The sequence below is a fragment of the Nycticebus coucang genome, chromosome 1, assembly GCF_027406575.1.
Source record: "Nycticebus coucang isolate mNycCou1 chromosome 1, mNycCou1.pri, whole genome shotgun sequence".
Taxonomy (NCBI): domain Eukaryota; kingdom Metazoa; phylum Chordata; class Mammalia; order Primates; family Lorisidae; genus Nycticebus; species Nycticebus coucang.
Window position 1 is genome coordinate 145,565,042 of NC_069780.1, and position 17,332 is coordinate 145,582,373.

General features: G+C 37.3%; 1 protein-coding gene across 4 annotated transcripts in view; it reads right to left on the reverse strand.

The window, feature by feature from the left end:
- Nucleotides 1-17,332, reverse strand: part of KIF2A (kinesin family member 2A) — a 90,792-nt gene that overhangs the window by 20,013 nt on the left and 53,447 nt on the right. For all 4 annotated transcript variants that reach the window (XM_053590053.1, XM_053590032.1, XM_053590043.1 and 1 more), the window contains exons 8-16: nt 11,229-11,283; nt 10,669-10,831; nt 8,326-8,416; nt 8,143-8,206; nt 7,266-7,357; nt 6,784-6,926; nt 4,913-5,117; nt 4,070-4,180; nt 2,470-2,537 (exon numbers count right to left, since the gene is read on the reverse strand). In XM_053590053.1, the coding sequence (XP_053446028.1) occupies nt 2,470-2,537; nt 4,070-4,180; nt 4,913-5,117; nt 6,784-6,926; nt 7,266-7,357; nt 8,143-8,206; nt 8,326-8,416; nt 10,669-10,831; nt 11,229-11,283 (992 nt within the window). The remainder of the gene's footprint in view (nt 1-2,469; nt 2,538-4,069; nt 4,181-4,912; nt 5,118-6,783; nt 6,927-7,265; nt 7,358-8,142; nt 8,207-8,325; nt 8,417-10,668; nt 10,832-11,228; nt 11,284-17,332) is intronic.

Sequence of the window (17,332 nt, forward strand, 5' to 3'; positions counted from 1 at the left end):
GTAGTGAAGCAGGTTTTTTTGTTTTGTTTTTGTTTTGAGGCAGAGTCTCACTATGTCACCCTTGGTAGAGTGGCATCACAGCTCACAGCAATCTCCAACTCCTAGGCTTAAGCGATTCTCTTGCCTCAGCCTCTCAAGTAGCTGGGACTACAGGTACCCGCCACAATACCCGGCTATTTTTTGGTTGCAGTTGTCATTGTTGGTTTAGCAGGCCCAGGCCAGCCTCGAACCCACCAGCCTCAGTGTATGTGGCTGGAGCCCTACTCACTGAACAACAGTGCTGAGCCATGAAGCAGGTATTAAACCCATGTTGTCTTGAGAGTAACAATCTTCATTCACTATGTTAATTCTTAAAAACAAGACGTTTAAACACTTCACAGATAACTATTTCCTAAAATTATGGAAATTTTAATGTAAATGTACCTTCTACCACCTCAAAATATTGGCCTAAATAATGCGAGGCAGATTTAATATTAAAGAGCAATGAATTCTGCTTTAATTATAAAAAAAAGTTATTGACTCTTAAAGTCATAAAACATTAGCATGAGCTATCAAGGTAAGATGAAAATCTTTATTCCTAAAGATCTGGAAATGAAAGTGAGACATTTTTATGTGTCCCACAAATGGTCAGTCATGTTACAAATGAGTTAAAATATATAATAAAAGGTTAAAATATTTTACTTAGACCTAAATGAAGTAGAGGAACAGCTAGACACAGCATTTCCCCAATATTGAGGGGGGGGGGTTTCTTTGCAGTCTGAAGTCTTAAGTCATGAAGGGGTTGTGTTTGTTTTAATTCTGTAACATTGCAAGACTCTTCTACACTAAGATGTTCCTCACATATCCTCTGGGCAATTCTGAAGAAGTATTTAAAATTAATTATACAATCGCACATACCAAAAATGTTAATGACAAAGATTAAAAGTAACATAATGATAGTTTGTAGCTAAGAGCTCATAATTCAAATTTAAAAGAGATTAAATTTAGAAAATAACAATAGTTCTGTAAGCAATATAGTTCTATTACATTTTTAAAGAAGCTATAATTATTATTATTATTTTTTGCAGTTTTGGCCAGGGCCAGGTTTGAACCCACCACCTCCAGTATAAGGGGCTGGCGTCCTACTCCTTGAGCCACAGGCACCGCCCTAAAGAGATTATATTTTAATACCCTTTTTTTTACAAAGGGTCAGCAGGTTTATACTTTGCAGCAAGGTTTACTACCATGTATAAAAATCTCTTCAGCTGAAACAAAATCAGTATAATATAACAGAACAAAAGGTTTGATCCCATTAATGTAAAGTTCAAATACAGATAGTCAGGGATACATTCATAGGCAATAAAACTATTTTTAAAAAGAAATCAAAGTAATTAGAGAAAATCATTCCATAGAAGTTAGGACCATTCATATACCAGGGAAGAAATTAATGGATTTAGGATGTTATTCAGGATTTGTGATCAGGGAAAAGCACATGGGGTACCTTGGGGGAATAGTAATGGTCTATTTCCCCATTTGATGACAGAGTTTTCAGTTTATAAGCATTCATTAAATTATTCACTTATGTTTTAGGTACTTTCCTATATTTATTATGTACTTCATGTTTTAACAAAGGATTAAAAATAAAATTTCCATAATGAGTAAAACAAAGAAATAGGACAAATATTTTTGTCCAGCAAAATTAAGATAATCTCCATGTTAGAAACAGATTACAAAGAGGAATTTGATCTCTAGGTTAAAATCACAAATGTAACATGTGATACGAGAAATTTAAAACTACATAAACAGCCATTCAAAACAAGAACAGTGGGGGGAAAAAAATCTATGAAACAAATATAAATACGCCCAACGTAAGTCAAAGTTCCAAAGACATTCCATGACTCTAAGGAATAATCTGCTTTAATAGTCTGGTTTGTCCTTCCATCTGTAATAACCCAGTAGTCTATTAATGTTTATAACACTATTAACATGAATAACAAAACATAACCCATATAGAAGACCAGGAAGAATTGTGCTGTAACTTGTTATTCAACCCCTACAATTTCCTGTATGTATTATTTAATAATACCAAGCATAATTTTCAGCATATACCAAAATAACTTAAGAAATAGATGTTCCTTAATATTCACTTACTGTAGAGTCTTAATGTAGTAAGAAAAATGTGAGTGATTTAAATGTAATAAAATATTAGGAAACATAACTTGGTGAATGGAAAACTGTAATCTTATTCTAGGATTAAAAAGACCAGTCTTACTAAAAGTATCCATCTCTTCCCAAATTAAATTACACAACATATTTTCTACTTATTTTTAGAACTTGACAAATGATTCTAAATATCATCTTAGAGAATAATGCAAAAAAAGTTTTTAAAAATAGAACAATGTACCAAGATTTGCTCTATCAGATATTAAATCATACTATACACTGCTCTACCACTTCCCCTCTAAATTTCAAAATGGAGAATTTCCATACCTATTTGCATATCTTAATGTATTAAGAGTATTTTCACAGGATGCCATTCCTGGAGAGATTGTGGCAATCTGCAGGGGGAAAGAATGCAAAGGTAAAGAAAATGTTATAAAAGATCAAGACAATAATACCGATATGTACCTCATTTAGGTCTAATTTTACTATGATTATTTAAAAATAAAGATTTATTAATGATATCTCAACTCTAAGATAATTTGCTATCTTGTACCCATAATCAGATAATAAAGTCCAGTTAAAATATACGAACTCTTTGAAGGGATAAGAAAATGATCCAAATCCAGCAGAAAGGAGAAGGTTTAAAAAAAAAAAAAAAAAGGTACTGTTACTGCTCCTACATTAAAAAAAAAAAAAGCCTATTTTTTGGCTAGGTACGGTGGCTCATGCCTGCAATCCTAGAACCTCAGAAGCATCTCATGAGCTCAAGAGACCAGCCTGAACAAGAGTGAGATGCTGTCTCTACAAAAATAAAAAAATTAGCCAGGTGTGTTGGCGCATCGCTGTAGTCTCAACTACTGAGGAGGCTGAGGCAGGAGGATCACTTGAGCCCAGGAGTTTGAGGTTGCTGTGAACTAAGACCCACAGCACTTTAGCCTAGGGTAACAGAGTGAGACTGTCTCAAAACAAAAACCCCAGCTTTTTGCCAGTGGGCAAACTCTGCTAATGCTGCTTTCACACAGGTCAATGAAAATTTTACTAGAAACTTGCCATCTCAGCAGGTGCGGTGGCTCACACCTGCAATCCCAGTACTTTCTGACGCAAAGCAGAGGATGGCTTAAGCCCAGTTGTTAGGGAAGCCTGGGCAACATAAGAAGACCCTGTCTCTATAAAAAAAAATTTTAGAAATAAGCCAGGTGTGGTGGCCTGGTGTCCTAACTACTTGGGAGATTTCAGACTATAGTGAGCCATGATCATAACACAATGCATTCCAGCCTGGGTGACAGAGCAAGACCTCTCTAAAAAAAATGAAAAGAATAAGGGGAAACCCACATTTTACATATAAACTCCCCAAATCTCTGACTCCTGAGCTAGGTATATACAAGGCAAACTACAAGTAACATAGCTAAGCCTAAAATAACAGAGATTTCAATTTCAGTGGCTACCCACAACAGGAAATAAAAGTGAGACACTTATTACAAACTCTTGTCTCCCCTGCTGTGGGGGAGACAAGTTAACTTCTGCTAAAACAACAAAACCCAATAATATTAAGAACATAAAAGAATCCAGCATCTCTACAAAGTATTCATTCATAAACATGTGATATAACCCCCAATTACTAGACACATGAAGACACAGAAAAGTGTCTATACTCTTTTCTTGAGTGATCTATACTCAAGAAAAAAGGAAACCAAGAGATTAGCCTCAAGATGACCCATATTTTGGAAAAATAGTACAATCACTGTAACTACATAATCCTCTGCATCAGACTGGCAGGGATCACACCTATATATCACTTTATATCTTAGAACAGAAGAATTCAAATGACTATCATTAACATATATTATAAAATTTCCACAGATACGATGCAGTTATCCCTTTGGTATTAAAATACAACAAACAAAACAAAAAATAAACACAAACTTACCATGCAGGTACGAGAGTTTTCACCTATGAATGAATCTCTTAACACCTGAGTGAGTTTACTTGCTCGGAAAGGAGTATGAGGTTTATTTCTACCTAAGGCTCTGATGCACTCCTAAAAATTAAGAAAAGAAATTTCATAGATTAAACTTTCTTATATAGATTAAGCTTTCTTATAAAGAGTAATCTTAATTTACATATTTTTAGAAGTTTCCTACTCCAACTGTAATAGTTAAAATCTGATAAGCTCTGAAAATTCTACTAAAAATTTTATAGAATATAGACGTTCCCACAAATGTTATTTAAGAAAACAAAAAATAACAATAAAACCTACTTTATTATTCCAAAATATACTTCTGAAAACTGTAACTAATGTTTAAAAGTGACAGGCAGTAAGATAACTATAAAAAGTTAAATTTTAAAAGTGGCCACTCCAAAACAAAATACAGACTGCTTTATTAAGTCTTTCCAATCTCTGCTTTTCTACTAAAGGAAAAGATCTAATAACATGACCTAACTTTTTCAAGCCATTCGATGTTTTTCTGAGAAACTATTTCTTAGTTTAATTATGTAATATTTCCCTCCTATAAGAAAAAATGACTGATTTAGACCCCCTAGGTAGGCTCAGAATTGGCAACTCACATATCCTTCATCCCATCTGCAAAAAATGAATAACATATGCAAGGAAAAATTCTGGGTACATTAAAATCACAACTGCAAGATAAAATACCTAAATTTTGAAAACCTCTGTTTTTATTAGATAAAACAAGCACTATTCGACTGAGTGATGAAAATTAAAGTCAAAAGTAAAAGGCCTTTCATGATTAAATACATTTATTTTATTTACCTTGAGTGCTAAAAGGCTTTTATTAATTTCAGCACCTTCAAGCCTAGTTTGCCTGTCTGCACTGGAAGTATCAGCTCCTCTTTCATTTCCAGCCAAATCGATGAGAGAAAATTTGCCATGTAGTTTTCCTTTCCTTCTAAGAATAATCTGAAACACTGCATGGCTTCGAGATGAATGGGCATTTGCAGATGTTTGACCGGATGTTCTATAATGTGATTAAGAACATCTTGATACATAAAAACTTTAATTTACATGTTCAAACCACCATTATTTTTATTAAAAACAATCACCTCCCCACCTGTTTAGCTAGTTTTCATCATCTAAATGGAGATCAAACATTTCAGTTAATAACATTTAAATATAACCAAATTCTATAATTTAATCTGGCATTATTACTAATATATTTGTAGTATAGTATTAATATGTTACTCAAATTTTCACTCAACGTATGTAACAAACATTTTTATAAACAATGATTTTTACTTCCAAGGTGTACTGAATATGAGGGACACTACGAAAGTTTTGAGATACACAAAACTTAAGAAATGTAAAATCATTTTGATTACTATATTTTCTCAAAATAAGTGCCAAGACATTCTAGGCACGTTCGCATTTTTGTAAACCACTTTTGAAAACACTCTTTCCACTTATTTTCTTCAAGTGCTGTAAACTCGTTTTCTTAGACATAAGCAGCATCTTCAGGGCTAGAGAACCTTTTTTCCACCCATGCGATTTTTTTTACTGTAGACAACAGCAAATAATCGCATGGGACCGCAGGGTATATAAGTTATAAGTCCAACCTTTATGGACTCCAAGAACTGAACAGTGATAGTGATGTTGGCTGTGTGGGTAGACACATTCTCCTGGGGTAAAATGGTGCCACACAGTCCTGTCTTTGGCTGCTGTTCTTGAAGCTTCTGGAAAACTTTCGGTAGGCATACTATTGTGTATCACTGAACAATAAGTCTTTTCTTCCTCCAGAATAACAGCTGCAACATGATCACTTTTGGAAAAGAAAGTTGCCACCATTTTCTTTCTGACACTTCGGGCCACTTCACTTTTGTTAGTGTAAAAATCCACAGTGTCAACTGATGCTTATTCTCTGAATCAAACTGGTAAAGCCAGGTTTCGTCACTAGTAATGATGTCAGAAATGCGTCTAGACTCACCTCTGTCAGATCTGAGCATTTCTTCACACCATTCAACACAGAAGCAGTTTTGTTCATCTGTCAAAGTGTGAGGCACCCATCAGGATGAAACTTTCCTGACTTGAAGATAATCATGCAGGATTTTGGACACCACCAGTGATCTAATTTGCAGTGCTGCTTCAATGTCCTTAAATGTCACTCTACTGTTTTTGCAAACCATTTTTTCAACATCAGCAATGTTTTCTTCAGTCACTGCGGTAGCCAGATGCCCACACCTCTCCTTGCCTTTCAGTGAAGTTCAGCCTCTTCTAAATTCTTGAAACCACTGAAAAATTGTTGTGCAGAAAGTAGTAAAGGTTCCCTGAAAGCCCCGTTCAGGGCTTTGAGACTTGTTTCACCCACTTTTGAAATCACAGAAATATAACATGTGAAAGTGCCCTAGTGCCCTCTTCCCAGCTTGACAGCTGATGATGACTAAGTGCCCTACAGACGGGGAAACAAATGAGGCCTCCCAGCAACACTGATAAGCCAAGCAAGTTGAAACTTGCACAGATGTATCAAAAAGGATGTTGCTATCAAATTTCTGAGAAGTGAAATAATGGACCATTACACAGTCTATCTCAAAACTTCCATAGTGACCTTGGTACTATCCTTGCTTTGGTTTTATGTTATACCTGAAGTATCTAAAACTGAAGTTTCCTTTCTTAATTAAAGTGAGATTTACCTGCAACTGTTGCCTATGTCAATGAGTTTTAGTACATCTTCAACACATTTGACCTCTCGTTCCTGTAATCCCACCACTTGAACCTGCTGTTTTCCATCTTCTAGAACTCTTAATTTTGTTTTCCTATTTAGCAAGTCAAACACCTATGAGAAACCATATTAAATTAGATTTAAAAATAATCAGTTCTATAAAAATGAGTCACTCATGGAGTCTGAAAATTATTTCAAAGGTTAAAATAATAATTATTAAGAGTAATAATAATGCTCAACATTGACATTGAAAATTTTCAAAGGACATTTTTAAAAGATCTTAAAACAAACTCTAACATAAACATTCCATATATACATAAAAATTTTTGGTGGTAAAAGTTGTGCAATAATACGAATGTGTTTAATGTCACTGAACTTACAGTTAAAATGTTAAAGTTTATATTATGTATATTTTACCACAATTAAAAAAATTAAAAACAAGTTCCCACTTACCTTTCCACTGTAAATTTCAAAAAAAGTTGCATATACTTGAAGTTCTAGCTTCTTATAGTTTGGCTTCTTTAGCATTAAAAAGACATCTCGAGCTATCAAGAATTTCATATGCAGAAAATTAAGATGCAACAAATATTTTAAAGAACTCAAATTTTCTATTATTAGAAGAATCAATTAGTCATTACCTACTATCATAGTGTCAACAATTAAAATGGTAAGTTAATTTAATTTTACAAAAAAATAGTAGTAACAGATGCTACTTTCCTTCCAAATTTCATAAAAGGATGCTACTAATACCATAAAATCATAGGTGGTCAAAATAATGTTATTCTCATACTATATCAAATAGCTTTTTTAAAATTCAGTCATTCAGGCTTGGTGCCTATAGCTCAGTGGTTAGGGTGCCAGCCACATACCCCGAGGCTGGCGGGTTCAAACCCGGCCCAGGCCCGCTAAACAACAATGACAACTACAACAAAAAAATACAGATAGGCATTGTGGCAGGTGCTAGTAGTCCCAGCTACTTGGGAAGCTGAGACAAGAGAATTGCTTAAGTCCAAGAGTTGAAGATTGCTGTGGGCTGTGATACCACGGCACTCTACTGAGGGTGATGTAGTGAGACTCTGCCTCGAAAAAAAATCAGCCATTCAACAATTAATACTGACCTCCAAAATGGGCCAGAATACATTGACACAAATAAAAAAAAAAAATCAATATTTTTGTCCCCTAAACTCAAGCTTACAGTTCTTTTCAACCAATCTAATAAATTACAATTGCCATAATACACAGTAACAACACTGTCAAGCCTTCTTTCAAAGCTATCTACCTAAAAGAGTATCTAAGAATATTCCAAATTGTATGCAAAAAGAACAGTTACCTGCTAGTGCATAAATTCCTTTAGAACAATCTTGGTTCTTTCCTGAAAAGTCACCACCCATCGTCTGTATTTTTTTTAAAAAGGTAAGAAATAGAGATTATTCAGGAATAAGTCTTAGAATTAAGCTGTAAGGAAAAGATAGTGTAGCTTCACGCCACAATGTAACTTTAATGAATTACTTACATGAGTTTTTCCACTGCCAGTCTGCCCATAAGCAAAGCATGTAGCCATTCCTCTTTCAAATATAGTTTCCACTAGTGGTCTAGCAGTAAACCTTAGAAAGAAAATACATCAGTCAGAAAGCGTTGCCAATATTTAAGTAACCAAAGTAATACCAAGTAACACAAACTATTTTATTAATAAATAAAATTTGTAACAAGATTTTAAGCCAATCTTTGTTAAAATTTTTAAATAACCATATCCTAGAATACTGTCTTATAGCTACTTAAAACATAATTGCAATCAATAATTCCATAAACAATGGCACCATAAGGCCACTGTTTTCACTGGATAATGAAAACAAAAATTATTGACTATAATTTCAACAAAAATAGAATTTAAAAAAGTGGTAATATCAATAGAAAAAATAATGGGGAGAAATTTGCAAAAACATCTTTAGACCATCTAAATAAGTAGAAAAAAATTACTTTTAATGTAGACAAGTAATTTATACTTAAGGAAAAAAGAATAAAAATTGTGCTTATAAGACAATGAATTCTGAGTTGATAGTCTTGCTTTAAGACAAGAATGCCTAAATATTATGGCTTGAATTAATCACTACCATTGTTAAAATAAGAAGGTGGGAAGGGTAATAAATGCTTCTTCACTGAACAGAACACTAAAAAGTATAAAAAACCAAATCTACAAATGGAACACTTTATACAACTCTTGTTTTGTTTTTTAAGGAAAAACCGAAGGAGGCACGGAACAAAGGGAGCAGAAAAACATTCTGGTCAAACATGAGCAGGAATCAGTCTAAAGGTCAGATGCAATGGCTCACACCAGTAAACCCTAACACTTCGGGAAGCAGAGCTAGGAGGATCAGTTGAGTCCAGGAGTTAGATAACAGCCTGGACAAATCAGAAGACCCTGTCTCTACAAAGAATAAGAAAAATTATTTAATTTTCTTTCGTGTGGTGGTGCATGCCTGTAGTCCCAGCTACTTGAAAGGCTAAGGCAGGAGGACCATTTAAGCTTAAGAGTTCAAGGCTGCAGTGACCTATGGCTGTGCCACTACACTCCTAGCACTCCAGCCTGAGCAACATAGTGAGAAGGAAAAAAAAAAAACACAACAAATGGGTGCTTGACCAATTTACAATTAAACACAGTCTTCACAATATCTCTAGCATTCATATGTTCTTTAATTTTATCCTTTTTCTTTTACAACTGAACTTCCAATTTACTGACTGAAGGTGGTCTCAACAGCGTTTCATTTGAACACCTTTAATTCTTACGAGTCTTAATAACACTAATTTTCTCTTTACAAGTTTTTTTGTTTTTTGAGACAGAGTCTCACTCTGCCTCCCTGGGTAGAGTGCCGTGGCATCTTAGCTCATAGCAACCTCAAATTCCTGGGCTCAAGCAATCCCCTTGCTTCAGCCTCCCAAGTAGCTAGGACTAGAGCCCCCTGCCACAACACCTGGCTATTTTTAGTAGAGCTGGAGTTTTGCTCTTGCTCAGGCTGGTCTTAAACTCCTGAGATCAAGCGATTCGCCCACCTCAGCCTCCCAGAGTGCTAGGATTATAGGCAGCAGCCACTACACCTGGTCTTTATACATTTTTCTAAAATTAAAGGGCGATAAAACATAGCATTCAAGTAATTACAAAGACAGTCAATAGAGGCTAAAATAGCAATGCTGCTAAAACTTTGTTATAATTATTAAAAATGTAAGATAAGGGTCTTTTAATTGGAGAAAGAAATAATTATTAAACTGATTAAAATCTAAGTCTGGCATAAAAACTGGGGATTCAACATATAATACATGTAATTTTGAACTGATTATAAGATGAATATATAAACATACAAGAATCTCATGTACTAAAACTATCTCAAAGCTTAAAGATGATAAAATTAAGCAAATGTAAATAGGTATACAGAAATTTTTCTTTTTAAGTGGTAATACATGCTAAATATTTACACAACTTAACAATATACTGATAACAGGTATTTCAAATTTCTTTACTAGTACAGATATTGAAAGGTAAAAATTAAAAAGTCCTCTTCCCATCACATTTCACTCCTAGAGGTTAACATTTTCCAGAAATTTCTTATCCACATATATAGTTTATGTTTTATATTATACATATATAATAAACCAATTGCCAAGTAAAATGAAAACTATGATTCTGAGGAACATTGACAAGTGTTAACATTCATTATAATGTTTATAACATTTCCTTTGTCTGAATTCAGAATGAAAAAGTGTATTGCACTTCTGGAGAAATATTGCAGAATTAACATACATTTCAGAGTGCTGATGAACATGGCCTAAGAACTAAATTCTGATTTAAAAAGAATTTACCTACCTGTAAACCATTTCATTAGGAGCTGAGTCATCAAAGGCATAATCAAAACGAAATGTTTGGTTTTCTAGGTACCTTGTTAAATCTACTTTTTGTTTTGGCTCATGTACCATCACAACATCTTTACTAGGGATTGTTATTACATCAAGGTCTTTCATTTGAGTTTCTAAAACAATAAATGAAAATCAATGCCCAGTAATTTTCACAGCATTCAAATTAATGTACAAAAATTATTTCAAGCAGTAAGAATTTAGATAATAGTAAGTTCTATAAATATGAAGAAAACATCCCATAAATGTCACTCCATAAAACAAAATTATTTGTAAGAACAAAGTAAAAAAAAAAAAATCAAGATTTCTGTGAAGCAAGAACCAGGAATGGCAATGATTCATATAGCCAATAACAAACCAACAAATCTAGCCATAGACATCAGCATAACAGTTATGTACAAATGAAAGGAAATTATTTACATTTTTCTAAACTGATTTGATTTGTGCTATTATCAAATTGCCTTACAATTAAGATAAAATCAGCCTTTTATTAGAGTTCATTAAGCATCATACCTTTTTTATTGAGTGGTCGTTTTCTTACACAAACGCATATTCTATGTTCATCAATCTAGGAATAAAAAATACTTTATGTCAGTGGTTATCTGTGCTATACGAAACATTGATAAGTCAACTATGTAATACTATGTAACATTTCAGGGGTTTCATAAATTTATACATAGCATAAATATGATATGTAAGCTTTAAAAATAAATTAGCTTTATGCAAATTTTAATGGTTGTTAGATGTAATACTTCTAAAATCCTGAGTGTAAAAGAAACTTTTGCTTCTTTTGTTATTTTAGTAAATCACCTTAGGAAATAATTTTGTAGAGGGTACTACGGTTTTTAGTAGCACACTTCACATTTGTTGTGCTGTACACAACAAAAGTAAAAATTTTTATTCTCCCAAGTGGCATTTTTTCAAGATTCATTATAGGAAAAGGTGCTAGCAAAGATCCCTACAGGCAACAGTATTCTCAGAAGATCACTGAGGAAAATGTTTTGAACTATTTTGTAAATTTATCAGTTCTTACATATAAGTATTTTTGCATAAACCTCATGTTTCCAATACATGCCTCCTTTTAATAATTACCATAAAGCAAGAATTGACAAAGTATTGGCTGTAGGCCTAATTTACACTACTACTTGTTTCTGTAAAGGTTTGTTGAAACATTTGATTAAAACAAATGTCACACCCATTCATTTATATATATAATGTCTATGGTTGCTTTTAAAATACAATGGCAGAGTTGAATAATTGTGACAAAGATAAAAATATTTACTTTCAGGCCTCTTTTAGAACAAGTTTGCCAATTCCTATCTTAAAACATGAGCCTAAATTTAGTAGGTGAAACACACAGTGGGGAAGCAAGGCCTAAAATACATACGCTACAAACAGGAGTTAACCAAAGGGTTATGATTTTATACTATGAATAATTCTATTGAATTCTATTAAATACATATCTAACACACAATTATTTTTGGCAACTAACATATTTTTTCCTAGGTCAGATGTATTATTTTTTCTTAAGTATCAATTTCTTACAAAAGTATTTCCTATCGTGTTCACATTCTTCAACAGGAAAGGAGGTGAGCAATTAAAGCAGAACATTTTTTCTCATATTACATTTCTAGTCCACTGCAGCCCTCAACAACACTTACTGTTAAAAGACAAGAATAAAATTTACTTTAAAACAACAGACTACTCATAGTAAACTGGAATGATGACAGATCTACAGCCCAAGCAAAAGAGGAAAATAAGCTTAGGACTGAGATCAAAGTGTAACTGATGGTCAGAAAGGAAGCTGAGTTTTTTGCTGTCATTCCTTTAACTTTCACTCTGCCTTTTCAAAGACAAGGAAGCTTTACTTTGAAAAGAACATGTCTGTGGGTGGCAAGTCTTATTTAACAAATTATGGGAAATGAGCACAATAAACATGGATAGTTTTCTTGACTGTCTTCTTAAAATATGGGGAATGGTACCCATAACAAGAGGAAAAACTATAATGTTAAATGCAATATCAATTTAGTGGGTATAGGCTGCCGGCCTGGACATCTGGAAGAGCTGCCCCGCGACCCGCACCCTCCTGGACCTCCGGAAGAGCTGAGCCAGGACCCGCCATCGGCACCCTCCTAGACCTCCAGAAGAGCTAAGCAGGGACAGAACATCGGCACCCTCCTGGAACTCCAGAAGAGCTGTGCAGCGACCCGTGATTGGCACCCTCCCTTGCGCCAGGACCCTCTTGGACTTCCGGAAGAGCTGCACCGGCACCACTACCCCGCCCGCCTGGTCTCCCCACACCCTGACCCGGAACTACGTGAGCCACGGAACCCCTGACCTCCCCCCTGTACTCTCCCTGCCTCAACACTGGCTGGCTCCTCTGGCCAGGGACTCTGGTAGCTGCCTGCTCTCTGGAGCCCTCCAATCCTCTGCGTAGAGCTCTTCTCCTGGCCAGAGACTGCTGGAGCCTTGGGCTCTCTATGCCAAAGTCACTGGGCCAGGCACTCCCAGAACTGTGTGTACCACCCACCGTTCTGTTGCTGGATTCGGGGGTGTCATGCTCCAGAGCTGCTCCCACAACCAAAACTCCCTGACTGGGGCAGCCCCAGAAGAGCCACACAGGGTCACTCCCTACAAAGATCCAGCAACAATAGAGTGATCCCCCCTGGGTCTAATCTCGGAGAAACACCACCCCAACTCTGAGGACGGCCAGAGGCAACGGTGAAAAACAACCATGAGACAAAATCAAAGGAAAAACTCTGACAATATGAATAATCAGAGTAGATCAACTCCCCCAAGGAACAATGGGGCAGACACAGCACAAGATCCCAGGCACAAAGAAATAGCTGTGATGTCAGAAATCCAATTCAGAATCTGGATAGCAAATAAGACCCAATGAGAATTCCAAGCAGTAACCCAAAAGATGTCTCAAGAATTTAATGAATTCAAAGACCAAATGACCAAGGATTTTGACACATTGAGACAAGAAGTTGCAGCCCTCAAAGATCTGAGAAACACAGTAGAGTCCCTCAGTAACAGAATAGAGCAAGCAGAAGACAGGATTTTTAACACTGAAGACAAAGCTTTCGAATGCTCCCAAACTCTCAGAGAGGAAGAAAAATGGAGGGGAAAAACAGATCACTCTCTCAGAGAGCTCTGGAATAATTCGAAAAACCAATATTCATCTTATAGGGATCTTTGAAAGCGATGAAGGAGCTTCACAAGGCACAGAGTCTCTTCTCCATGAGATTAAGAAAGACAACTTTCCAGACATGCCAAGAGATTCTGAATTTCAGATAGCAGTTTAAGAACTCCAGCATGACTCAACCCAAATAAGACATCCCCCAGACACATCATAATCAATTTCACTAAAGTTAATATGAAGGAGAAAATTCTGAAAGCAGCCAGATGAAAGAAAACCATCACCTACAAGGGGAAGAATATTAGAATAACTGCAGATCTCTCTGCTGAAACCTTTCAAGCTAGAAGAGGACGGTCATCGACTTTTAATCTCCTAAAACAAAATACCTTTCAACGCAGGATCCTGTACCCAGCTAAACTGAGTTTCATTTAAGATGGAGAAATTAAATACTTTAACGACATTTACATGTTGAAGAAATATGCCGTAACTAAACCAGCTCTCAAGGATATTCTCAGACCTATCCTCCATAAAGACCAGAATAATCCTCCACCACAAAAGTAAACTCACCCAGAAAATTTTGATCAAATTCCAACTTCCACAGTTGCAAAAGGATTAAAAATGTCCACCGGACTCTCGAAAGCATTATCATTATTCTCAATTAATGTGAATGGTTTAAATTGTCCACTAAAAAGGCACAGATTGGCTGACTGGATACAAAAACTCAACCCAGATATCTGCTGCATACAAGAATTGCATCTTACATTAAAAGACAATATAGACTCAAAGTGAAAGGATGGTCATCTATACTCTAGGCAAATGGAAAGCAGAAAAAAGCAGGCGTTGCAATCCTATTTGCAGATGCAATAGGCTTTAAACCAATCAAAATAAGGAAGAACAGGATGGACACTTCATATTTGTTAAAGGTAATACTCAGTGTGATGAGATTTCAATTATTAATATTTATGCACCCAACCAGAATGCACCTCAATCTATAAGAGAAACTCTAACAGACATGAGCAACTTGATTTCCTCCAGTTCCATAATAGGTGGAGATTTTAACACCTCTTTTTTTTTTTTTTTTTTTGTAGAGACAGAGTCTCACTGTACCGCCCTCAGGTAGAGTGCCGTGGCGTCACACGGCTCACAGCAACCTCTAACTCTTGGGCTTACGCGATTCTCTTGCCTCAGCCTCCCGAGCAGCTGGGACTACAGGCACCCGCCACAACGCCTGGCTATTTTTTTGGTTGCAGTTTGGCCGGGGCTGGGTTTGAACCCACCACCCTCGGCATATGGGGCCGGCGCCCTACTCACTGAGCCACAGGTGCCGCCCGATTTTAACACCTCTTTAACAGTGCTGGATAGATCCTCCAAAAAGAAGCTAAGAGAAGAAATCTTAGATATAAACTTAACTATTCAATATCTGGACTTAACAGACATCTACAGAACATTTCATCCCAACAAAACTGAATACACATTCTTCTCATCAGCCCATGCAACATACTCCAAAATCTACCATATCCTGGGCCACAAATCTAACCTCAGCAAATTTTAAAACATAGGAAATTATCCCTTGCATCTTCTCAGACCATCATGGAATAAAAGTTGAACTAAATAACAACAGGAATCTGCACACCCATACAACATGGAAGCTAAAGAACCTTATGCTGAAGGATAGATGGGTTATAGATGAGATTAAGAACGAAATCACCAAATTTTTGGAACAAAACAAAAAAGAAGACATGAATTGTCAGAACCTCTGGGATACGGCAAAGGCAGTCCTAAGAGGGAAATTGATAGCACTGCAAGCCTTCCTCAAGAGAACGGAAAGAGAGGAAGTTAACAACTTAATGGGACATCTCAAGCAACTGGAAAAGGAAGAACATTACAAACCCAAACCCAGTAGAAGAAAAGAAATAACCAAAATTAGAGGAGAATTAAATGAAATTGAAAACAAAAGAATTATACAACAGATCAATAAATCAAAAAGTTGGAGAGGAGACAAGATGGTGGACTGAAGCCAGCTTTCCACAGAGGCCCCCGTCCTGAAGGAGAGTTAAGGGATGAAAATTTAGCAAGTAACCTGATGGATTTGAGCAGCACCAAGACAGAAAGTTGAAGAACGCACATCACCCCCGCTGAGGAGAGCTGCGACCACAAGGACACAAACAAAAGGTACAAAACCCATCACCAAGTGGACGGATGGGAGTTACCCCTCCCCCATCTGATCAGGTTAAGAGCCCCACAAACAAACGGGCAGAAATCAAAGGCCCTCCCACTACACTCCACGGGAGAGACCTACTGAAATCTGGACCTATCTCCCCTACTAGGGTGCCAAGGCATTCTCCTGCCAGGCATAAAACTGTATAAATCTGTAAATAGCCTTTGCCCGCAATTCTGACCTCCCAGCCCTCCTTGGGCAGCAATATAACCAGGCATAAAACTGAGTGGAACTGTGTGAGCTCACTGCTGGTGGCTCTGGGCTCCACCCTCCGTCCTCACTCTATAAACTGGAGGCCTGAGCGGCGGCACTGTAGCCAAGCAAAAAACTGAGTGGACCTGAGTGTGCTCGCTACCGGCGGCTCTGGGCTCCCAGCGCTCCACCCTCCGCCCTCACACTGTAAACTGGAGGCCTGAGTGGTGGCAGTGCGGCCAGGCAAAAAACTGAGTGGAACTGAGTGTGCTCACAACCGGTGGCTCTGGGCTCCCAGCGCTCCACCCTCCGCCCTCACCCTGTAAACTGGAGGCCTGAGTGACGGCAGTGCCACCAGACAAAAAACTTAGCGGAACTGAGTGTGCTCACTACTGGCAGCTCTGGGCTCCCAGCACTCCAGCCCCCCACCACCACCCGCTCTCACTCAGAGAACTGGAGGCCTGAGTGGCGGCGGTATGGCCTGGCAAAAAAAGGAGTGGAACTGAGTGTGCTCACTACCTGCGGCTCTGGGCTCCCAGCGCTCCCCCCCCAGCCCTCACTCTGACATCTGGAGGCCTGTCCCCTAGGAGTCCAGATTCTTGGGGGACTTATCGAGACGTGGACAGTGCCCGATCTGCGTCTGGTCAGTGCTGAATCTGGGACACAGGAGTGAGGCTGGGAGAGACCCACACCAGAGCGGCAGTTCCCTGAGGCAACTGAAGCCACACCCATTGTCTCCCTGGGCAACCAAAGGAGGCCACCTGTGAGTAAAGATTTGCCTGAAGCAACTCACAGACCCAGGAAGCTTCCAGGGCAGGCTGACTCAGTGAGCTAAGACTTCGACCCAGAGTAACTGCTTCACTGGGGTGAAAGAGAAACCAGCTGAAAATAAGACAGAACCACTTAGCCCCACCACACCAGACAGGGCCCAAGTCTCTCAGGCCACAACACTATATGGGCCCTCAACAAAGCCCCAGGGGAAAAATCAAAGGACGGAAAACAATCATGGGGCAGAATCAGCTGAAAAACTCTGGTAACATGAATAACCAGAATAGATCACCCCCC